The following is a 23886-nucleotide window of genomic DNA, read 5'->3' as shown; positions in this document are numbered from 1 at the left end:
TATAGTTGTATTCTAGAGTAAAAGCTTAATGAAATGAATTTAGATTTCAGACAGCCTCTCCAGCATCCTGTGATATCACAGGCCTTTACTATGATGCAATCAATGCGTTCAACCATAGCAGACTCTATTGCAGGCTTCTCACAGGCAGGCACAGGGGCAAGACCGGTGCCAGTTGACCAGCAATGTAACAGTTGCAAAAATACTCTGCATAGAAGATTTTCACATTATCTCTCTCTCACATCTCTCACTTCTAACAGCGTTTCATGTTCAAACCTCGATGACCCCTGTACACCTTGCAGTGCCCAAGCTTCACTCAAGTTCTGCAACAACATAGGTTCTAACCTACACCTGAACAACACTCTTAACACCCTTCCTGGCACACCAGGGGGCTCTACCCCAAAAATACTCGCTCATTTGGACTCATTCTGTTCTTGCTATCTACCTATTTCTCACTTCTAAAGTGAGTAAATCTCCTTCTTTCTTTCTCATCTGGTCTGGCTACAAAAGTCTGCCTCTGTGTAGATGTTATCAGGCCAAAATGGGAAGTGCTTGGCTAATGTACTCGCTTTTATAAGCTCCTGAAAGTGACTTTCCCCCTACAGGCCAACTTTAAAGGCTGGTGCCATCTAGTGGACAGCCCAAGTAATGCTTTACTATAAACATTGAAATAAATTTTCACCTCCTTACAACCTCAAACAAGCAGACTTTATTATGTATGCCCAGCCTGTGAATAGCCAATGAGTTGCATTCATGTGGCCCAACATGACCCCGTGCCCCTCAAGCAGTCAATAAGTGGAATTCTATTTCCCCCATTCAGAGTGCACACCTCTAGTGGGGGAAGAAATTTTTAGGAGATAGTTACCCTTAAGGCTATGGTCTGTGTAGCCATTTTTTAATGTTTTATTAAAATAAAAATGATCACACAAAAATTAGTTTAACTCAATTCACCTTAACACAAAAAGGAGGCTTAAAATCTTGTGTGTTATTGACTGTAATAGTTTAAAACTAATATTTGTAAAATGCTGTCACACATGCACTTCTACTGGACCAAATCTGGCTATGTAAGGCCAGACATTCCTGCCCTCCTTTTACTTATTTTTTGGCAGAAAAGTTAAATGGTTAATAAACATTCGAATTCATTTTTTGTATGATGCAGACACCGATATTCTGAGCAGAAGTGGATTTCCATAGGTCCTATTCAGGGCTCATGGATAAAAGGGGGGTCAGTGTAGGCAGAAAGAGGGTGGGGCATGTCTTTGGAAGGTTTTTGTCAACCAAGAATAATTTGGTTGTTTTGGGTCTTCTGTGCTACTTTATTTTATGCTCTCATACATGTATCTTTGCTGTGCATAGTGAGTAATTTATCACACTTACCTTTTTAATGTGCCACATATCTAAAACTTCTCCTCTTATAGTCCAGTATTTGTCTTTATTTAGCCTTTGATTATTTAGTTCTATTTAAAACATTTTGAAGTTCCATTTAGCTTCTCTTTGTGAAGTCTTTAATTATGAACTAAGATTTGACCAAAGGAAACTTTTACTTATTTATTATTACCATCTCTAATACTAAGAAATTAACTCCTGACAGTTTGGCGATTTTTGATTGCATGTCCTTTCTAATGTTCTACTTTATAGTCTTAGGGGCAGATTTTCCAAAACATGAATTCGAATCCCAAATTGGAAAAATTCGGATTTGAAATGAAAATTTCTGAAGATCGCGACTTTTTCGTCGCCGTCGTGACTTTATTGTATTTTGCGCAACTATTTTGTCGCCGTTGCGGCTTTTTTGTATTGAAAGATCGGAAACGGCGGGAAAACCTTTCCGACTTTGCATGATTTTGGAAGCCTCCCATAGGAATAAATGGCACCCTGCAGCTCCAACCTGGCCCAAGGAAAGTCACGATACCGAAGCTTAAATGAATCCGAAAGTTTCGTACTCAGTCGCAAAAATACCGATCATTACGAAAAAAACGCATTCGGAGCGTTCGTGGATTGATTAATTTCCCCTTTAGTAAATAGGCTTAAATATTCTTGATTATTGGTGATATGTATGTCTTTTCCTTGTTTTTCAGATTGCAGATCTAGATCGCTGTGATTTGTATCTTGCTGTACTTTCCGAGTTTGTAAACTTATCTTTAAAATTTGGCTGGAAAAAAAGTTTTTCAATATGGAAGTTTATATATTATTTAACAACTGCTTCAGCTGAAACCTTGCAGCAATTGAGCAAGAAGGTATATTTCACAGTCTCTCTCTGCAGATAAAGCATTAAAGTATTTCACTTTGAAATAAAGTTATTTTGATTTGAAATGAAGTTAAATTATATGTAATAAAATGGTTACAGTATGGTAAAATTATGCATAGGTATTATGTACAGAAAGAAAATGGTAGTAAGAGGATGTATTATTATTCAAAATGCTTGGGACTAGTGATGTGTGGGCTGGCACAAAATTTGCGGGTCGCAGGCGCGTTGGGGTTGAGCTCTTCCACCTCCTCTCTCCGCTTGCAACTTTACACTGCTGGCTCTCTTATTATAGGTGGGTGCCCCTTTTGTGATGTCATAGATGGGCAGGTCGGGCACAGGTCTATGAATAGAGGGGACGGGATGGGCTGGGAACCGGGCAGGTTAGGCTCGGGTGCGGACTGAGTTTCAGTCAACCCACACATCACTACTTGGGACTTCAGGTTTTCCAGATCAGGGATCTCTTTGTAATTTATATCACCATACATTTATTTCCCATAAGTTTAAAAACATTTAAGCATTAAAGAACATTTCAACCCCCCCAAAAGAATTTTGCCTAATAAAAAAAAATTCTAATATAATTCTAAACAACTTTCCATTATGAATTAATTAAAAATGTAGTGCTTAAAAAACTAAATGTAATTTCTGTTGAAAACAGCATATGATTTTTAAAGTCTTCTCCAGCAAAGACATCTGCTGGCCTGTGTTACATTGTTTCAAAAGTCATAGCAACCAGGGCAGAGAATAGAAAAGAACAGTCAAACACTGATAGGAATTATATATATATATGTATGAATTAAAAAACAAATTTGGTTATGAGTGTGTATTGCAAAGTTGCTCACAATTATGTTTTGTTTTATTAGGCAAATGGGTTTTCTTTTGGTTGACATGCTTTTTATTAAGATTGTTTTGTCACCATTGTGGATTCATGCAACTTAGTTAGGATCAAGTAAAAAGGTATTGTTTTAAAAATGAAATCATTATTATAGAATTATTTGCTTTTAATGGAGTCTATAAGACATGGTCTTCAATAATTCAGAACTTCCTGGATAACAGGTTTCTGGATAAGTGAATCCCATAGTGATATATGTAGTACAGGATCCCTTATCCAGAAAGCTCCGAATTACGGAAAGCCTCTAGACTCCATTTTAATCAAATAATTCAGAATTTTAAAACTGATTACCTTTTTTTCTGTATTAATAAAACAGTACCTTGTAATTGATCCCAACTAAGATATAATTAATCCTTATTGGATGCAAAACAATCCTATTGTGTTTAAATAATGTTTTATTGATTTTTTTGTAGACTTAAGGTATGGAGATCCAAATTACGGAAAGACCCCTTATCCGGAATACCCTTGGTCCCGGGCATTCTGGATAACAGATCCTATACCTGTATCAAAAAACCTGAAAGGCTAGCATTTATACTACATGAAATATATTATTCTTCTCTTTTTAAAAACAAACAAAAAAAAACAAATGTTTGTATTGAAACCTTCAATATGATTCATATAAGATAATTTAGAGACAGGCATGTACTTTTACATGTTGTTTACTACATTAAACCCAGGCAAAAATAACCTAATTTCACCGAATCCAGCCACGCCTGACTGAATCCATAAATGCACTGATTGAATCCATAAAGTATTTGCACTATACAGTATTTGTCATAATTCACAACAAAGCATTTGTTTTATTAGGATGAAAATTTTGGAGAGCAAATCCAAAAAGTAGTCAGCATGGCCTGCCTGGCTTCAGTGTGTGGCATCGCTTCTTATTCTTGCCAGTTTCAAGAGGATTCGTACAACTATGTCAGTGTGCTTTGCAGATATTTGTCATCTATGCAGTTAAATTCCAGCCTTTCAAAACCCATTGCTTGTGATGGAAGGTATGAGTGCAAAGATTTATGATAAAGGCAATAAACCATCATTTTAGTTTTAGTAACTTTTATGTATTAGGTTTTCTTTTTTAGTATAGACCATGTACCTAGTTTAATTTTTTTATTCTTCCAATAAGAATTTACTATGTCTTTTGAGTCTCATAAATTCCATGATTGCATTCCGTCATTGTTGATAATTGTTTTTTTTAAACAATCTATTGTGGGCTTTATTCAAATTTTTATTTGGAACAAATGCATACTACTACAAACATCAATAACGTAATTACTTACATTCGAAAATTCAATTAAAGGAAAGGAAGTATATCCGTACAAGGTACATGTCTCTCAGGTGCTGTAAGTTATTTGAAGAACATCATTTATGTAGCCTTAGTGTTGTTATTTAAGAACTTGTATGTAACCTGTCATGCTTTCCAATATATTCCTCATTTATAATCTACTGAGCAGCGCCTAATGATATCTCAGACAAATGACAGCACAGATACTATAACAACTAATCAACTATATCTAAGTTACGAATTGCAGTTTTCATCCATTTTCATTTCGGCAATATTATTAATGATTTGGCAGTATAAAAAGTACTGTATACATCAAAATAAAACAAATTAAATAAGACATAGTATATTAACTCCAGTTTATTGCTTATTTAAAGCAAAGGGTGAATGGGTTAGCCTAATTTGTCTGTCACTGTTTGTTTGTTTGTTTAAATGAGGGATTGGTTGCCATTTATTGCTGCCTATATGCTAGTAAATTAACAATCGTATCACATATACTTTGACTACATATATCTTTCACATATATATTTCATGAACAGTGTACTTTTCCTTGTAATAAATTAATGATTTATTGTCTAAGGTTAACACAAGAGAGCATTTGGCAAACTTCAGCATCTTAGATTCATTTCAACATGTTTTTTTTTTTAACAGGTTACTAGAAGAAACCACTTCTCAAGGGTGGGGTAAAATAGTTGCACGGTACTTACGTGATCAGTGGGTCTGCTTGCATTTTGTTCTTCGTAAACATGAATACAGTTTTTCTACATCAGACATAAAAAATTCTGAATTTGCCCCATTGATTTTCTCTGCACCAACATCATCTTTACAGTCAGCTCTTGATGTACTCACTGTTGTTCCCTCCACTGAGGCCCTTCCAGTTTTTCATTGCATGAAGCTTCTAGTACCTAAGGTAATTTAACCAAAGGACTGCACTGGGAAGATCAGATGGCAATATGTATGCAGTATATGTACTAACATTTTCCTCCTGTTTAGGTTATTCATTCTTCTGAACTTTTAGCGGTGGAATGTATCAATACAGCCTGGAAAATTGTTCTGTCCTCATGCAACACTCAACTAGTGTTTTGGCCCACCTTGCAAGCCTTTGTTGAATTTGTCTTCAGTAATGAAGTACTTTCTGGAGCTGCTTATACTAAAGGTCAATTGTATTTCCGAATAAAAGAGGTATGTTATATTTTATGTGGCTTAGGCAACATTTCCTTATTTGTACAGGTATAGGACCCATTATCCAGAATGCTCGGGACCAAGGGCATTCCGGATAAGGGGTCTTTCCGTAATTTGGATCTCCATACCTTAAGTCTACTAAAAAAACAATAAAACATTAATTAAACCCAATAGGATTGTTTTGCATCCAATACGGATTATTGATATCTTAGTTGGGATCAGTTACAAGGTACAGTTTTATTAATACAGAGAAAAAAGATAATCAGTTTTAAAATTCTGAATTATTTGATTATAATGGAGTCTATGGGAGACAGGCTTTCCGTAATTCGGAGCTTTCTGGATAATGGGTTTCCGGATAAGGGATCCCATACCTGTACTGAGGAAAATGCTTTTTAATAAGGTTTTAAACAGATCCTTTTTTTTGTATGGAAAAAATATAGAGTCTTGGGAAGCTTTTTAATAACACACACCAATGGCTGTATTACAAATAACTTTACATAAAGCTTTGCAACACACAGTTTTTTATAGACTACCCTTACATTTACATTTTAGATAACATGAGATGTGATAAGTTACTGTAAGATGCTTGTGCATATAGCCGTAGTCATGGCATGAAAATTGCTACACTGCAGGGTATAGATAAGGACGATGTGACAGCTATGTATTGTCAAAACTCACTGTTTACCTGCCTTAGGTTGTCTTTTTAGGGGACACATCTGGGGGTCTTAGGCAGGCCCAGACTGGCAATATGTGGATTCTGGTAAATGCTAGAGGGCTTCTTTCAGATGCCATAGACAGTAATTATTTATTGGGCTGGTGGGATGTTGTTTGGGCTTCTGTGTATTTGTAATAAATCCCAGTCCAGTCCTAGACTTAAGTATGCTTTTACAACTTACCCATCATCAGTAAGTGTCTCTATCAATTTAGGTAATTGTGACTGTCTATAAAATATTTTATTGTTAAAGGAGAAAGAAAGGTAAAAACTAAGTAAGCTTTATCAGAAAGGTCTATGTAAATACAGCCATAAGCACTCACAGAAACGCTGCACTGACTTCTCTGAGAAAAGATTAGTTGCGTCTGTAATTCCTGTGCCACAGACCCACAGCTTTCTGTTCTCTGCTTTTTCCTGCTCCCCCCTCCCTCAAGAATGCTAAGAACTCACACCCCCCCCATAGGAATGTTGATCTGAGCCAATCAGCAGGAAGCTGACTCATAGGGGCTGATTTACTAATCCACAAATCCGAATGAGAAAAATTCGGATTGGAAAACGAACATTTTGCGGCTTTTTCATATTTTTTTCGATTTTTTTCGTCGCCGTTACGACTTTTTCGTAACCGCTACGACTTGCGCGAATTGTTGTGACTTTTTCATAGCCATTACAAATTTTGTGAATTGTCGAGACTTTTTCATAGCCATTATGACGTTCGTGAATTGTCGCGACTTTTTCATAGCTATTATGACTTTTGCGAATTGTCGTGATTTTTTCATATTGAGCGCTCGAAAAATTCACGACAATTCGCAATATACCGATCATTACGAAAAAAACGCATTCGGCCGCTTTTCGGACGTTCATGGATTAGTAAATGTGCCCCAAAGTCTTACTAACTGAGCATGTTCAGTTTGGTCTGCATGTCTGTGCAGGAGTGTGGTATTATGGGAACTTTCTTTACACAGCTCAGCGTTTTTTCTTCCTGTTTGGCTTCAGATCTTCTGAACAAGTTAAATATGGGGGGAGACTTAAGGGCACTATTGAGACTACTGAAGGTATGCCTGCAGCTTGAGATTAAAGGAACAGTAACACCAAAAAATGAAAGTGTATAAAAGTAACTAAAATATAATGTGCCGCTGCCCTGCACTGGTAAAAGTTGTGTGTTTACTTCAGAAAGTCCACTATAATTTATATAAATAAGCTGCTATGTAGCCATGGAGGCAGCCATTCAAAGGAGAAAAGGCACAGGCACATAGCAGATAACAGATAAAACACTATTGTATTCTATAGAACTTATCTGCTATGTAACCTGTGCCTTTTCTACTTTTTTCCAGCTTGAATGGCTGCCCCCGTGGCTACACAGCAGCTTATTATATAAATTATAGTAGTGTTACTGTAGCAAACACTCCAGTTTTACCAGTGCAGGGCAACAGTGCATTATATTTTTATTACTTTAAAGCTCTTTCATTTTTTGGTGTTACTGTTCCTTTAACTCTTTACTAGCCTTTCCTTCTCCTTTAAAGAGATAATTATCTTCGTGTTTCTTTTTGTTCATAAAATAAACAATATTATATGTCACAATTTTTTTTTATTGTTTTTTTTTTTTTAGATAATCCAAGAAACGTCTGACATGTCCATCTCAAAGACAGGAGTATTTAATGTGTTGGTTTCTCATTGCTACCAGTCATGGACAGATTATTCTAAGAAACCTAGTATTAAAGATGATGATCTTTTACATGCAAAATGTTACATGGAAATCCTCACAGAAGCATGTGTGTTCGGCACTGTTTTTAGACGGGATCAGAGGTTTGTAATCTGATGTTTTCACATATCTTTAAAACCTGTTGATGTTTCTTTATGCTTATATTCTGTTTTAAATCTTAAACTCTGCCATATTCTAATCTATTATTTTTGTAAAAGATAATTGTGTGCCTTTCACTGTCACCGCTGCTCTTTTTGGCCTTGTGCTTTTCTTTGTGTAGTTGTTTCTTTGTGCTTGGCAGAAAGATAAGTGACCCACAATAAAAAAAATGTTACTTGGAGTAAATGTTAAAAGCAGTGTGGCGCTTGTACGAGACCAAATCTGTGTTCACTCATTTTTTAATTAAATCATTGATCAACCTATTTTTCTATTGAAAGGAATGCTGTCATGTCTTGTGTCATGGTCATTACTGTTATGGTAACAAAAATCCATCTTGATGTATGGTTTGCATATAAAACACAAGCCTGCATGTGTCATTTATCTTATAGGTAGTTACATTCTATAGCATGAGTGGCAATATTTAGTGATGAGCTTTAGTGATCTGTCCTCTTTACTGAAAAATTAGCGTAATAGCAAAAATTAGTATTTTTTTTTTTTTTTTTTTTTTTACCTTGCAGCTCTTTTTGCACCCATTTGAGTCCATTGGCAATTTTGTCTGCCAAAACCTGGCAAAAAATTTAATTCATCACTAGCAATAATTAGTAAGAAACATCATGGGTCTGCTAAAAAAATAAACTCAGGTTATGAGCTTGGGAAACATTTGTGAACCCTGCCTAATTGACCTTGGTGTTGTTTTGTAATGTAAATAGTTCACTCCTACCCTTTTGATCCTTATCCAATGCATATCCCCTGAGAGGGGGGGGGGGGATATGACAATACAAATACTCCTGTGTGTTTCACTTGTCTCAAGCTGTCTGAACTGATATTCCAGGCACAGGCAATGAGGGGATTGCCAGTCAATCTGATTCACACAGGTTGAGAGACATCATTGACATCACCAAATGCCCAGAATGCTGAAAGCAGGTCTTAGTGAAATATAAACATCAGTCTTTTAAGAAACAGCAAGTTGAGTAAGACTAATACAATCAAAACAGTGTCTCAGTTTAAAACAAGATTCTGTACAATAAAAAAATCTGAATAATACACAGTGCTGGGCAATATTATTATTATTTACGTAATAAGTTAGTAATTCTTTACGCAATAAGATGTTTTTATGGCTCCTCCTCTGAATTGTTGAAATATTGTTAACTTTCCCAGCACATGTTGTTGAAGCAAGGCCAGAACTAGGGGGTATGCAGAAAAGGCATGTGCCTAGGGCACAATACTGGGGTGGGGGGGGGGTGGGGGTTGCTAGATACATACTACTTCAGTCTGCCTACCCCTACTTCGTGCTCTTGCCCCTTGGGTTGTAAAAGGATTTAAGATTCATAGGAGGAAAGTATAACCCCAATGGGACTTGGGCTAATTATACAAGTATATGTCCATTTTGGGGTAAAGGGGGAAAAAGTAGGAAAAGGTCCTCCCATATGCACTTGTGTGATGCCCAGAGTAGCAAGGCTTGTTAAGTGTATTTTATATACAATTAGTTTTCATTAAAAATTGAATAAAGGTTACATTGTAAACAGTTAACATCCATGTAAACGGGGGAAGGAGGCTTTGTTTGCACCAGGCTCCCTCAAAAGATTTCTTTGCAGGGGGGACCTGGCGTGACCAAGTTATGCCACTGGCCTAAACAATTTACTTTTAGCCAGTATAGTCTTGTTTTGGTCTTTTCAAGTGACATAATAACCTAACATAACCCTACAGTGTGTGTTGGCAAGACCTAAGGTAGAACATGGAAACAGGCAACTGAAATGAGAAGATCAAGAAGATACTATTACATGCTACATACTACCTTAGACCCCTGTATACAAATGTCTGATGTGCATCTGATATATTAAGCCTTTGAAAAAGAAACAGACCATGTACACAGACTGGTTTATTGGCATTTTAATATTAACAAAACTGCTTGAACAGTCACCAGAGATATTGCCTTTGTCTAAGCAGGACATATATTTTTTAAATATAAAGCCAAGGACATGCTCTATTTATAAAGGCTACTTATGCACAAATGATTTATATCTTGAGTGGAATGAGTGTTTTTGTAACGTGATTCCTGCTAGAGACTGGTTCTTACAAATGTCTGATCATCTTTCTGTTCTTTATTAATTAGCCTGAAAAAAACTCAATTTTTATGTTTCCTTCTCAAAAGGTTAATTCAAGATACACATGCTTTTATTGAAAGCTTAGGAAAAGATTGTGCAGCAAATATTGCTGTGACAAGGTAGGTGCCCTATATATTTCTCTATACAAATATATTTCTTAACACAGCCCATGTGTAAAACCCTGCTTTATCTAAATAAACCATTGTAATGAAAATATACCTTTTTAGTACAGGTATGGGACCTGTTATCCAGAATGCTCGGTACATGGGGATTTCCAGATAAGGGATCCTTCTGTAATTTGGATCTCCATAACTTAAGTCTGCTGAGAATCATTTAAATATGTCTCCAATTAGGATTAATTATATCTTAGTTGGGATCAGTTACAAGGTACTGTTTTATAATTACAGAGAAAAAGCAGGGTATAGTTTCCCTTTAACAAATATTTCACATAAATATGTGCATTTTTGTGATTTAACTAGCATACAGCAGAAAGTACAATAAATGTGAGAATACATTATAAACGCAATACTAGTTTAATCAGTTATTTTCTAACTATTTCAATGTTTTCATGCAATTGTTCTACAGCATGAACAGAGATGAACACCAGGTCCGGATATGTGCAACTGCATTCTTTAGTTGTTTGGATGAGTCAAATCCACTTCACAAGGAGTTTCTGCAAGACCTTGTAATTCATCTTCTTGATAAGGTATTATTGGTTCTGTGGAGCTTTTCCCAGGACAAACAATGTTGGGGTTCATGAAAGTTAAAAAAAAACAAAAAAACCTAAAATTTCAGCATTTCTTCTACTTTCTAACTGTTCAGTCACCCATTTGTTGATTTATGGGTTAGAAAGAAACAAAGCAATTATGATATCACTTTTTAAATATATTGTACATAAAGGGGGTCCAGTTGCCATTTTTGAGTTAAAGTATTTTATTTCCTCTTCTGAAGCATACCGGCGACAGCTTAAGATTTTTTTTGTTGCTCTTTGGAATTTCAGAAATGTTGAAATGTGTTTTTGAAGTCTCCTTATTATACGTGCTTGAATTTTTGTAGGTCATACAGTATGGGAAAAAGGTTGATGACCATTACAATTTATATTGCTGTCTCCCAAAATTGCATCTATACTCGCTGCATTTAATTTTATTAATTCTAGTTCATTATTTCTGCCCACATCACCTGCATCAAAGTCTCTCTCCACCACTTTACTACTAAAGTCTCTTTGCTTGCTTCCAGTGAAGGGGCACATCATTTTTAATCTCTCCTTAAGAGCCCTGTATGCCTCTGCTCCTCTCATCTCCCCATGTATTCCCTACTGGGCCATGTGCACTTCTTAGGACAATTTATTGACCATACAGTTCACCTCACCATGCATAAAACCTTTTTCAATGATTGCACATCTCCTCTGGAATGCTTTACCACCTTGCATAAGGAAAGCTCTTATACCAACACTTTTGTCAAAGCTCCTTAAAAATCACTTTTTAGAGAAGCACTTTTTGTCTTCATCTGCAGCAACAAACACTTGACCTATGCACTTGTTTCCTCTATCCATTTTGTTTCTCTCTGTCTCCTCTTCCTAATAGATTGTACACTTTTTGGAGTAGGGCCCTCATCCCAACTGTGTTTTGAAACACCCAAGTATATCCTTACTATCTAATCTATAAATTATAAAAATATCCATGTTTGTACCCTGCAAAGTACTGTGTAACATTTGCAGTGCTATATGAATAAGTTAAAAAATATATATATATCCCATGTTAAGTCAAAGCATGTCTGTATATATGACACTTCAAATAAACAATAACTTCATTTTGCTTAACTTAAAAATAGAAAAATGATATGTTTTAAAGGCTTGTGCAGGTGTAAGCAAAATACCGTACTGCTATTAAACTTGGATGATTGCATTTTCTTTGTTTTAGGACATACTTGTTTCCAAGACAAAAACAAGGTATTATGGAAATTCCCTGCATCACCGGCTTAAAAACCGTCTGTGGCAAACTATGTTAATTTTGATTCCAAAACTTGACCAGGTATATTTTCAAAGTGTTGCTTTATTGTCATGGGTGTTATTTACCCCAATATTGCCCTTTTTTATGTTGTAACATAGAAAAGCCAGCATAGAATACAAATCAACCAAAAATAAAACAGATATAGATGACATATAGCAGAAAAATTTGCAGAGGTGAGGTGTGTTGTAGATACATAAATGATTTGGGGGTGTAGAGGGACACCAAAAAGCTTCAGGCTTTATTTCATGTACATTTTTACACTGTGCATGGTAATTAATTGGATTATGTAGGCAAATCAGTTGTTTGACCTAAAAGTTTAAATTATTTTTTCATGGAATATATTATTAAGGTAGAGTTCTCAGTAAATGCAGGTCTTCATAGATTTTTTGGACCTATGGAAGTATGTCCCTGAAGTGAGTTTTTAGTCCAGGAGGATACAAAGCTAATGCCTATTAACAATCATATACTTGTATATTTTTATAGCCATTCATATACTCCTATATTTTTATTGCCTAACATATACTGGTATATTTTCATGTTATGAGACCCCAGTCAGATGTTACCATAGTACTGTCATTATGGATTGTGTCATTAAGGGATTCGTTTAAATGACTAACCAGTTTTGAAATGGGGCATCCAAGGCACCAACCGGTTTACAAGCACCCACTCAGTCTTTTATGTATTTGGTAAAATAAGCAATGCTTGTTTATTTTTGTATTAGGTCAGAGACACAGTGATGAGTAAAGTGAAAGGAAACATAACAAAATGTGCTCATTGCAAAAGTAACAGTTCAAAACAAGGCCATCTAAAGTCCAAAGTTTTGCTTTTTTTTTTTTGTGGCTGTTCCAAGATGTGTTATCCTACTGTACCCCTACCCTTCTACAAACTTAGCGTATAAACAAAGCTAATTAGCAATCCTCAATGCTTTCAGACACGTTTTTGTGCATCACTTGGACACCTGTCCAATGTTCCCTCTCACTGTTCATTTGTTATTCGAAAACTTTGAAAAATAAGAAAGCTTGAATATTTTTGCACCTATAACACAGTTGTTTGAAGCAGAATCTGCAGCTTCATTTTACATTAGGGAAAGTAAGAACTTTTTGACAGCTAGGCATCTAGAATACATCCTGTGTGCCATCTTTGTCAATCTAATTTTTTACATTAAAACAACCAATTCCAGTACGATCTAATAATATTGTTGGCCTGTTGTATAGTTAATGGTGCACGAACGATCATCAGCCCACTAATTGGCTTGACATTATCGGGCAAAAAATTGATCGACTGGGTCGTTCAGCGATAAAATCTGCCAGTTGATTTGTCGTTGAACGAATGTTCCCTGTGCATGTCATGATTGACAGCAGAAGTCAACAATGATATCGGATCGCACATAGATGTAAGATCTTTTCTATATTTCTAATTCTATATTTTATGTCAACAATACGATGAAATCTTTTCAAATAATCGTTGTCCGTGGATGGCATATCGTATAGCGAACTGATTGTCAAACGATTGTGTACCGATTAGATCGTTCATTGCAGAACAAGTGAAACCGGCTCGTGTATGGCCACCTTTATTCCTGAGCTCATGGCTTTTGTAACCAGGCTTTAGTTGTCCCTTAAAATGCAAGAATTCAGAATTGGTTTGCAATATATTTTTTTTAATGAAAATGTGAATACTTGACTAAAGTGTGGTGATTTTTTTTTACTTCTTTTACAGGACTTTCTTTCTGGTATCATTGACAGGATTTTCCAAGCTGGTTTCAGTAATAATCAAGCATCGGTTAAATATCTAATAGAATGGGCCATTATACTGATTCTCCATACACATCCCATATTTCTTTCCAAATTCTGGGACTGTTTTAGCAGTGTAAGATTTTATGTATGCATTCATTGAAATTTAATATGTATATATTTAATAATGTACATAGAAATGTCTCTTTTTGATCTTGTGTAAATGGTTGCCTTTTTCTCAAGTTGAGGACTAAGCTTGTTTTTGGTGACATTCAAATATATATTAGGAAGTTGAGCATTACAGTTACATGGCTCAATAAAAGCATATGTATGTACATAGTAACATAGTAAGTTGGGTTGAAAAAAGACATACGTCCATCAAGTTCAACCATAATGCCTATATATAACCTGCCTAACTACTAGTTGATCCAGAGGAAGGCAAAAAACCCCATCTGAAGCCTCTCTAATTTGCCACAGAGGGGAAAAAATTCCTTCCTGACTCCAAGATGGCAATCGGACCAGTCCCTGGATCAACTAGTACTAAGAGCTATCTCCCATAACCCTGTATTCCCTCACTTGCTAAGAATCCATCCAGCCCCTTCTTAAAGTTATATAATGTATCAGCCAGCACGACTGATTCGGGGAGGGAATTCCAGAACCTCACAGCTCTCACTGTAAAAAATCCTTTCCGAATGTTTAAATGGAACCTCCCTTCTTCTAAACGGAGTGGGTGCTCTCGTGTCCGTTGGAAGGACCTACTGGTAAATAAAACATTAGAAAGGTTATTATATGATCCCCTTATATATTTATACATAGTTATCATGTCACCTCTTAAGCGCCTCTTCTCCAGTGTAAACAGACCCAACTTGGCCAGTCTTTCTTCATAACTGAGACTTTCCATACCCTTTACCAGCTTAGTTGCCCTTCTCTGGACCCTCTCTAACTCAGTAATGTCCCGTTTGAGCACTGGAGACCAAAACTGAACAGCATATTCTAGATGGGGCCTTACCAGCGCTCTGTAAAGGGGAAGAATAACCCCCTCCTCCCGTGAATCTATACCCCTTTTAATACAGCTCAAAACCTTGTTTGCCCTTGCAGCTGCTGCCTGGCATTGCTTGCTACAGCCAAGTTTATTATCTACAAGGACTCCAAGGTCCTTCTCCATTATGGATTTGCCTAGTGCAGTCCCATTAAGGGTATACGGGGCTTGCATATTTTTACATCCCAGGTGCATGACCTTACATTTATCCACATTAAATCTCATCTGCCACTTAGCTGCCCAGATTGCCAGTTGGTCAAGATCCTGCTGCAGGGATGTCACATCCTGGATAGAATTGACTGGTCTGCAGAGTTTTGTGTCATCTGCAAACACTGATACATTACTCATAATACCCTCCCCTAAGTCATTTATGAACAAGTTAAACAAAAGTGGACCCAGTACAGAACCCTGAGGGACCCCACTGAGAACCTTATTCCAAGTAGAGAATGTACCATTAACAACCACCCTCTGTACCCGATCCTGTAGCCAGTTTTCTATCCATGTGCAAACGGCTTCACTAAGACCAATAGACCTTAGCTTAGAAAGCAGTCGTTTGTGGGGAACGGTATCAAATGCTTTGGCAAAATCCAAATAGATGATATCTACTGCATCCCCACTGTCCAGCTTCTTACTTACCTCATCATAAAAAGCAATTAAATTGGTCTGACATGACCTGTCCTTCATAAAGCCATGCTGATTACTGCTCATAACGGCATTCTCCACTACATAATTTTGAATGTGATCCCTTAACAAGCCTTCAAATAACTTGCCCACACCGGATGTCAAACTTACAGGCCTATAATTGCCAGGCTGAGATCTTACTCCCTTTTTAAATATGGGAATGACATTCGCCTTCTTCCAATCCCTAGGTACCATACCTGATGAAAGAGAGTCTGAGAATATCAGAAACAAGGGCCACTGCAATTCTGCCCCTAGCTCTCTCAGTACCCGAGGGTGTATTCCATCTGGCCCAGGTGCCTTGTTTACATTTATCGTGTGTAACCCTTTAAGCACCATATCCTGTGCCAACCACTGTGTAGTTGGAGCTGAGGCAACAGTGAAGCTATTGGGTGGGACTTGGCCCACTGGCTCCTCTACTGTATACACAGAAGAAAAGAACTGGTTAAGCACATCTGCCTTTTCTGTATCCGCTGTAACCATATTGTTATTATAACTCAATGGGGCCACACCCTCAACCTGCATCTTTTTACTATTAATATACTTACATAGTTAGTTAGTTACATAGTTACATAGGGTTGAAAAAAGACCTGTGTCCATCAAGTTCAACCCATCCAAGTAAATCCAGCACATCTAACCCACACCTACCAATCTATACACTCACATACATAAACTATAAATACAACCACTAGTACTAACTGTAGATATTAGTATCACAATAGCCTTGGATATTCTGATATACTTAAAAAACTTTTTGGGGTTAGTCTTGGCCTCGGCCGCGATGCGCTCCTCATTTTCTATCTTTGCCTTCCGGATTGCTGTTTTACAACACTTGTTATAGTGTTTATAATCATTAAACGCATCTACTGTCCCCTCTGACTTATATTTCTTAAAAGCTTTCCTTTTTCTCCCTATTAACTTCTTTACCTCAGAGTTAAGCCACATAGGGTGATTCTTAACACTTCTACTTTTTCTTATTAATGGAATAAATTGAGAACAGTAATGATTTAATATCATTTAACCATTTCTGCTCTGTGTTTTTATCAGAAAACATAATGCCCCAATCTATGCCCTGAAGCGCTGCCCTTAAGGAGCTAAAATTTGCCTTCCTAAAATTAATTGTCTTTGTTGCCCCCGTGTAAATTTGTTTCCTGCACCAAACATTAAATGAAATAACATTATGGTCACTATTACCCAGGGGTTCAACCACTTGCACATTTGCTATATGTTCTGGGTCATTAGAGATCACTAGATCTAGTATAGCATGGTTCCTGGTTGGCTTCTCAACAACCTGTGACATAAAGTTGTCATGCAGCAAGTTTATAAACTTGTTCCCATTTACTGTCCTGGCAGTACTATTGCCCCAGTCAATATCAGGGTAATTAAAATCCCCCATTATTATCACTTGCCCCAAACTAGCAGCCTTTTCTATTTGCAACAGGAGCTGGGCCTCCTCCTCTTCGCTTACATTAGGGGGTCTATAGCATACCCCTACAATTAGTTTGGTAGATTCCTTACTATCTGTGAGAAGTTCAACCCATAAGGATTCAGCTCCCTCTGTTAACCCCATCACTTCCTCCCTAATATTTGCTTTTAATTCTTGCTTAATGAACAGACACACTCCTCCTCCTTTTCTATTGCCCCTGTCCCTCCGAAACAATGTATACCCCCCAATATTAACTGCCCAGTCATGAGACTCATTCAACCAAGTTTCTGCAACTCCAATCACATCATATTTCCGCTCCAACGCCAGTACCTCCAGCTTTCCCATTTTACCAGTCAGACTCCTTGCATTGGTAAACATACATTTAATACTGGTTCCGGCGTGAGAATGACGTGTAAACAACTTATGGGCCTCCCTGCCATTATCAGTATCCCGAAGCAAGTCTCCTCCCCCATTTTCCCTTACTATGCCCACTACCTCATCTATTCTGTCTACCACAGAATTTCCCTCTGCACCCTCCCCCCCCACTCCTAGTTTAAAATCTCCTCCAACCCTCTAGCCATCTTTTCCCCCAAAGCAGCTGCCCCATCATCATTGAGGTGCAGCCCATCCCTGGCAAAGAGCTTGTAGCCGATTGAGAAATCAGCCCAGTTCTGGAGAAACCCAAAGCCCTCCTCCCTACACCAATCTCTCAGCCACGCAATGTAGATGTTTTTTGTAATGCATGATGTCGGGTCAGCTCTATATTTTTAAGTCTGAGTTACTGTTTAAGTCTTATATATTGTGTAAAGATTTCTTACATGTAGATTATATGATTTAACAACAGTGTATGAGGAGGTTTATGAAATAAAAGCAGAAATCTTGTTTCAGAGATATTAAAGATATAAAGATAAACTTTATAGAAGATAGCGATAACACTGCAGAAATATCTTTATACATTTTCCTATAGATAGAATCCATTGCTCACTAAAAATAAATTGTGTGCATATTGGGTGGGGTTTGTATTGTTTATTGTTTCTGAGTGCCTGCTTATGTTTCTTTCCATACTCTCTTCTCCTATGGTACCTCCCCATTTTTTCTTTCTGACATCCCTGAAGCTAGCGTATGGGTAAATGCCAAGGGTCTGCTAGAAAAAAGGCCAGGGTTTTATATCGGGTTAAGGCAGGGTGAATTAGAAGTGGCTTTGGCAGATTGCCTTGATTTTTCAAATTTAAAATGTTTCAGTACGTACAGTTCAGATCCCCTTTAATTTTATATTTTGTTGCTGCAATAGAATTGGCCTGCCCCCAAACTTCAGGGTCTACCCTTGCTACATTCTATTCAAGCACATTATATGAAGACTTGTTAATGTGCTCTCATTTGCTGCCATCATCATTCATCAAAAACTTCTGTTAAATGTGCACTAATAATTTTTCATAAAGGTTAGAAAAGATTTAAACCTTTCCAGCTTCAGTTATTAGCTGTTGTAAATACAACCAGTGAACTTAAATTTAAGGCATCATGGCTATTTTATATTCTTGAACAGTTTATTAACCCCTTTCATTTATTCCAGACTGAAGAAAAACTTAAAACCAGCATTTGCACATTTTTGTCTGTGCTTCCTCACTTTGATGTAGTTATTGCAAATATTCCTGATAAGGTACGTATGGACAAATTGTTATCTACAACAAACCATTTACATTTTTAGTTTGGATAGACATACCAGTTAATTCCACTAGTATTTCTAAAAATATTTTTTTGGAGCCTAAAATTGTATTGTTGAACATTAGCTTGCCGTATCTCTAAAACCAGGCAACATTTCTTTTGTTGATGGGGTTGTGGACTCCAAAATATTTTCCAAACGAAATGTATTGCTTAACAACTTTCCAATATATATACATGATACATTTCAGTGGTTTTAAAGCTATTTGAATACTGGTGGTGTGGTTTGAGAAGGAGGCCTTTGGATGAGGCCTAAGATTGTAATCACACTTTCATTCTCCTTAAAACTGCTGTCTCAAGCAGACTGTGGGGAGGTAGTTGCGTAGGAAAGGTTAAATGTTAGGGGGGGAAAAATTCACTGCACGAAACCCTTCCGGATCCTAATTAGCATGTGCTAATTAGGATTTGGTTCAGTATTTGGCTGAATCCATCAGGGTGGATTCGGGGGTTCAGCCGAAGCCAAAAAACTGGGTTCGGACCATCCAATTAGAAACACAAAAAGGGGGAGGTGGGATGATTGGTCCCCATTTTGGGTGCCAGACATGCTGCCAGGTGCCTGTACAGTGCTTCAGGTGCCTGCGATGGTGAAAGGAAAAGGCAGGTACGGTGTTCCTCTTTTATATACTATCCCTCTCAGAACATACAACCAATCCTGGACCCCCCACGTAGCAAAGCCTAGGGTTCTCTCCGCTCCCAGCACCTCCCCACAGTCCGAGGCACCCTTTATTAACCACTTTTTGGTGCCCAAAACTCTCTGCCTCTCTACTGCATGCACTTTTGGTTTTGGCACAGTAGGAAATTGTTGATATCTCAAAGTTTATAAGAAAAAAAAAATTCTGAAAGCTGTGAAAAATGTTTAATTGTACACCACAATTAGAGTGAATGTTTCTAGTAATGAATGCCTTTATACATTTTATCAAATTAGCAAGTAAAATTTTAATACATTTTGTTTTCTAGGGAGCTAGTCTAAAGAGGGCTCTAGTGACTGTACTTCAGTGGTGTTTCAATCACAACTTCAGTGTTCGGCTTTATGCACTGATTGCTCTAAAGAAACTCTGGGCCATGTGCAAACAACAATGCATACAGGAATTTGACGAACTGGCTTTAGTAATAGAGTCCAGTCTTGATCAAGTAGAAAATATACAAGGCACTGGGTAAGTGTAAAGCTTGTAATATACAGGTGTGGGGTCTATTAAAAAGTAAAAGTGGCCCCGTCTGACACTTGTAATATATTACCTGTTACTGGGTATTAGCGAAAAGATACCCAAAGCTGCAGGTTCAGTCCTTTGACCCAACTATTAAAAATATGCTTGTCCCCCGTGCTTAAAGCTGCATTTAGAATATGAGGAAGGCTAATTTTAAACAGTGAGGTTTATGATTGTTGCAAAATAAGGAGCGCACAGTGACAATTCTGACCAGTATTCTTATATGCAAATCCAAGACTCACTGGGGGCAATATAATAAATGGTTTTAAGTTTGCCATTTCTTTAGTAACCCATAGCCGCCAATTAACAGGTAACATTTAATGGTCAGCTGTTTGGTATGGGTTACTAGGCGTGGGCAAAATTAGAGTTATTACATTGCCCTGATGCTTTCCTCTTTCTGGCATCCTCCCTGCAACTTTGAGTATCTCTTGATCCACATAGAGCTGTAAACATTGATGTGTGCACTTCATCCTGGCCTGGATACCCGTGAGAAACGAGGGCCTCTGAGTAAAGGAGAGTTATTTTTGAACCTTGCACTGTTTTAACAATAATACTGTGATTGGGTAAATCTAGTAGACTAGTGTAGCTGTGAAGGTGACTTAATAAAATGTATTCCTTATTTCATTTGCAAGACCTGGCTTTTCAGTTTATTCTTTACTAGCTTTTGGCCAAAACTAAAAGCTCCTTCTTGACACATAGTTTTTTGGTCAGAAGAAGATGGTTTTTTTTAGAAACATTACATTATTTTTACATATTAAGCGCAAATTAGTCAAAAATGCAGACTTTTTTTTATCTGCCTCACAAGGACTGAAACATGGAGTAGCTTCAGTAGCTCTGACTCCACAGACAATACACTGTTTTTTTCAAATTCTTCAGACCAAAATAATGAGAATACTCTTTCACTGAAGGTAAACTTAAAGAATTACTAAATGTACTGTGCACTACATTGCAGTCTGATTTGAAGCAAATGCTGCAAGATATAAAAACAGGAATAAGGGGGTTAAGAGAGAGAAACAATTTGAAGCTGTTGAAACAATTAAAGCTGTTGTAACAATTAAAGCTCAAACCACTTGGTTGTTTGAAACAATTAAAGCTCAAATCACTTGGTTGTTCTAATCTGGAAGATGAAGTCTCCTCATTACAGAAAAAAGTTACAGATTTGGAGGACTGTTAACGTAGAAATAATATACGTTACAGAGGTAATGTAACAGTCAAGACTTTTTTTCTCAACAGTACCTTACCATTTCTTAATTTTTGCTGTTACACGTCGACTGCCAAAATCCTTACTGATTAAACAAATGCACATTTCAGTTAACTTAGCTCCAAAGCATACTATTAAAAATTATGTAAAAATGTCATTTTTGTTGCAGCATTATCTTCTGATTTTATATAGTTAGTTTGTACATAGGTTTACTGAGCTCTTTTTGTTCTTCTTTGCCTATCTTGAAAGTTATTTTTCTCAACAGGGTAGCTTCTCCATATCTTCTTTTATTCTGATTAAGTATTGATGGTACGTTTTTTTACCAATACTACAAGTCAGATATTTTCATAACTCTTTATTTTATTATGCTATATTTTAAACATCTGGTTCATTTATCACTATTTCAACTTGTTCTTAGACTTAAAATATTGTATTTCTACAATACCACCTAACCCCATGGTCAGCAACTCATAATATTATTTATTATTTTCCAATTAAATTGATTTCCCTTAATGTTAAGGGTCTTAATACTCCTTGTATAGGATCCAAAACTGTTTCTTATATGAACAAACAAAAAGCAGATGTGGCATTCTACAGGAAAAACAAAAAGATAGTTCTCCACAATAGTTCTCCACAATTCACTCACTATACTTTTCATACATTTTTCATGCATCTGTATGATTAATTTTACATTTTCTTTTGACCTGTTACATCCAGAGCAGTGTTCCCCAACCAGTGGCTCATGAGCAACATGTTGCTCCCAACACCTTGGATGTTGCTCCCAGTGGCCTCAAAGCAGGTTCTCATTTTTGAATTTCTGGTAAGGAGGCAAGTTTTGGTTGCAAAAAAACCAAGTATAATGCCAAATAGAGCCTTCTTTAGGCTTCCAGTCCACATAGGGACTATTAAGTAGCCAATTAAAGCTCTTCTACCCCCAGGAATCTTTTTCCTGTGCTCCCCAACACTTTTTTTTGCCATTTAAAGGTTGGGGATCAATGATCTAAGAGTCTGGCCCTGAGGGAAGGTACCTGTTAATATGTAAACTAAACAGGGAACTTTTCACTGTGTAATCCATATGCTCCTAATTCCTCACAAATCAATTTTCTAACTTCTCTATTTAATAAAATAAGCAAACAGAAGCAAGGATATATTATCATAAGTGGTGATTTTAATATAATACTAGATCCCAAATTGGATACCATTTATATTTTGGATAAATACAAAACACTCACATCTAAATTAGATAAAAATAGAGATATATACTCCCTAAGCTAAGTTCATACTTCAGTATAATTTATATAATTCCTGCAGAACACTTAAACCAAAATCCAGTGATTATACTTATTACTCTCACTCTCATGAAACATATTCAAAAATAGATTTCCTTTTAGTAGACAAAATTCTTCTTCCACGTGTAAAAAAAACTGAATAAGGAACCATAAAGTGGTCAGACCACAACCCAATATCGATTAATATAAATTAACCCACAAAGAATAAAACAACAAACACATGGAGACTGAACAAGTTCTCTATCATTAAAGGAGAAGGAAAGGCTAAGTCACTTGGGGGTGCCAAAATGTTAAGCACCCCCAAGTGACTTAGATCACTTACCTTGTACCCTGGGCTGGTGCCCCTGTTAGGAGAAAAAAGCACCAGCCCAGGGTACCTGTAGGAAGCGCTTCCTCCTTCCTTTCTCTTCTCCCGGCGACATCCATTGGCCGGCGCATGCGCAGTAGAGTAAAAAGCCAACTTTGTTTTTTAAGTTCGGCTTTTCACTCTACTGCGCATGCGCGTGCGGCGCTACAGGAAGGAGGAAGCGCTCGCTGCTACCCCGGGCTGGTGCTGTTCTCTCCGTACAGGGGCACCAGGGGTATGAGGTGAGCGATCTAAGTCACTTGGGGGTGCCTAACATTTTGGCACCCCCAAGTGACTTAGCCTTTCCTTCTCCTTTAAAGAGAATATTATTAAAATTGTTTAAAAGAATACTTTGACCTTAACTCTTCCAAAGAAATTTCTGTGGTGTGTCCGTAAAGCGACAATTAGAGGGATTCGGATTAAAAAAACATCACATTATAAAAAGAAAAACAAATTAGAAAGATTAATGTACAAAATAAACTTTGTACATAGGATTTATTTTGTTTTGCTATCCTTTCAAAACAAAACAAAATACAGCTAAGAGATAAACTACATAAATTAGATTTAACTCATTTTGAATTTCAATTTAAAAAAACATAAAAACGTTACAATTTTACAAAGCAAAGAAATAGACTAACTTAATGGCAAAATATTTCAAAACAAAACAGAATAAAATAAAAAGCATTAAACTGGATAATGGTAACATTTTAACAAATTCTTTAAGCTTTAACAGTCCAACCTAATTTACAAGATATAGGTAGATACTAAACTTAACCTTAAGTGCCAGCAGAATTTGACATTTCGGTTCCCCTCAGTGCCAGACGTTTTGTAAACATTCTGTGCTCTCTCAATTTAGGGGCTTTTACTGGGGGAAGGGTTAAGTTTAGGTAGGCAAACTATATATTGTTTTTTTCAGGAGAACCTGAGCTTTCCAAATCTGTTTTTGTGTATTTCCACTTCTGGAACAAGATTTAGAG

At 36.8% G+C, this 23886-nt stretch overlaps 1 protein-coding gene across 3 annotated transcripts in view; it reads left to right on the top strand.

Moving 5' to 3' along the window:
• Positions 1–23886, top strand: part of tarbp1 (TAR (HIV-1) RNA binding protein 1) — an 83596-nt gene that overhangs the window by 43225 nt on the left and 16485 nt on the right. For 2 of the 3 annotated variants that reach the window (XM_012963714.3, XM_018094263.2), the window contains exons 14-24: positions 2073–2231; positions 3939–4126; positions 5062–5320; positions 5404–5592; positions 7911–8107; positions 10315–10386; positions 10853–10973; positions 12187–12297; positions 13993–14154; positions 18720–18806; positions 19826–20022. In XM_012963714.3, coding sequence (XP_012819168.2) covers positions 2073–2231; positions 3939–4126; positions 5062–5320; positions 5404–5592; positions 7911–8107; positions 10315–10386; positions 10853–10973; positions 12187–12297; positions 13993–14154; positions 18720–18806; positions 19826–20022 — 1742 coding nt within the window. The remainder of the gene's footprint in view (positions 1–2072; positions 2232–3938; positions 4127–5061; positions 5321–5403; positions 5593–7910; positions 8108–10314; positions 10387–10852; positions 10974–12186; positions 12298–13992; positions 14155–18719; positions 18807–19825; positions 20023–23886) is intronic. The other variant, XM_002935829.5, reaches the window with a different exon arrangement.

Source organism: Xenopus tropicalis, chromosome 5, assembly GCF_000004195.4.
Source record: "Xenopus tropicalis strain Nigerian chromosome 5, UCB_Xtro_10.0, whole genome shotgun sequence".
In the NCBI taxonomy this organism is placed as follows: Eukaryota; Metazoa; Chordata; class Amphibia; order Anura; family Pipidae; genus Xenopus; species Xenopus tropicalis.
This window is presented reverse-complemented; position numbering and strand designations above follow the sequence as displayed.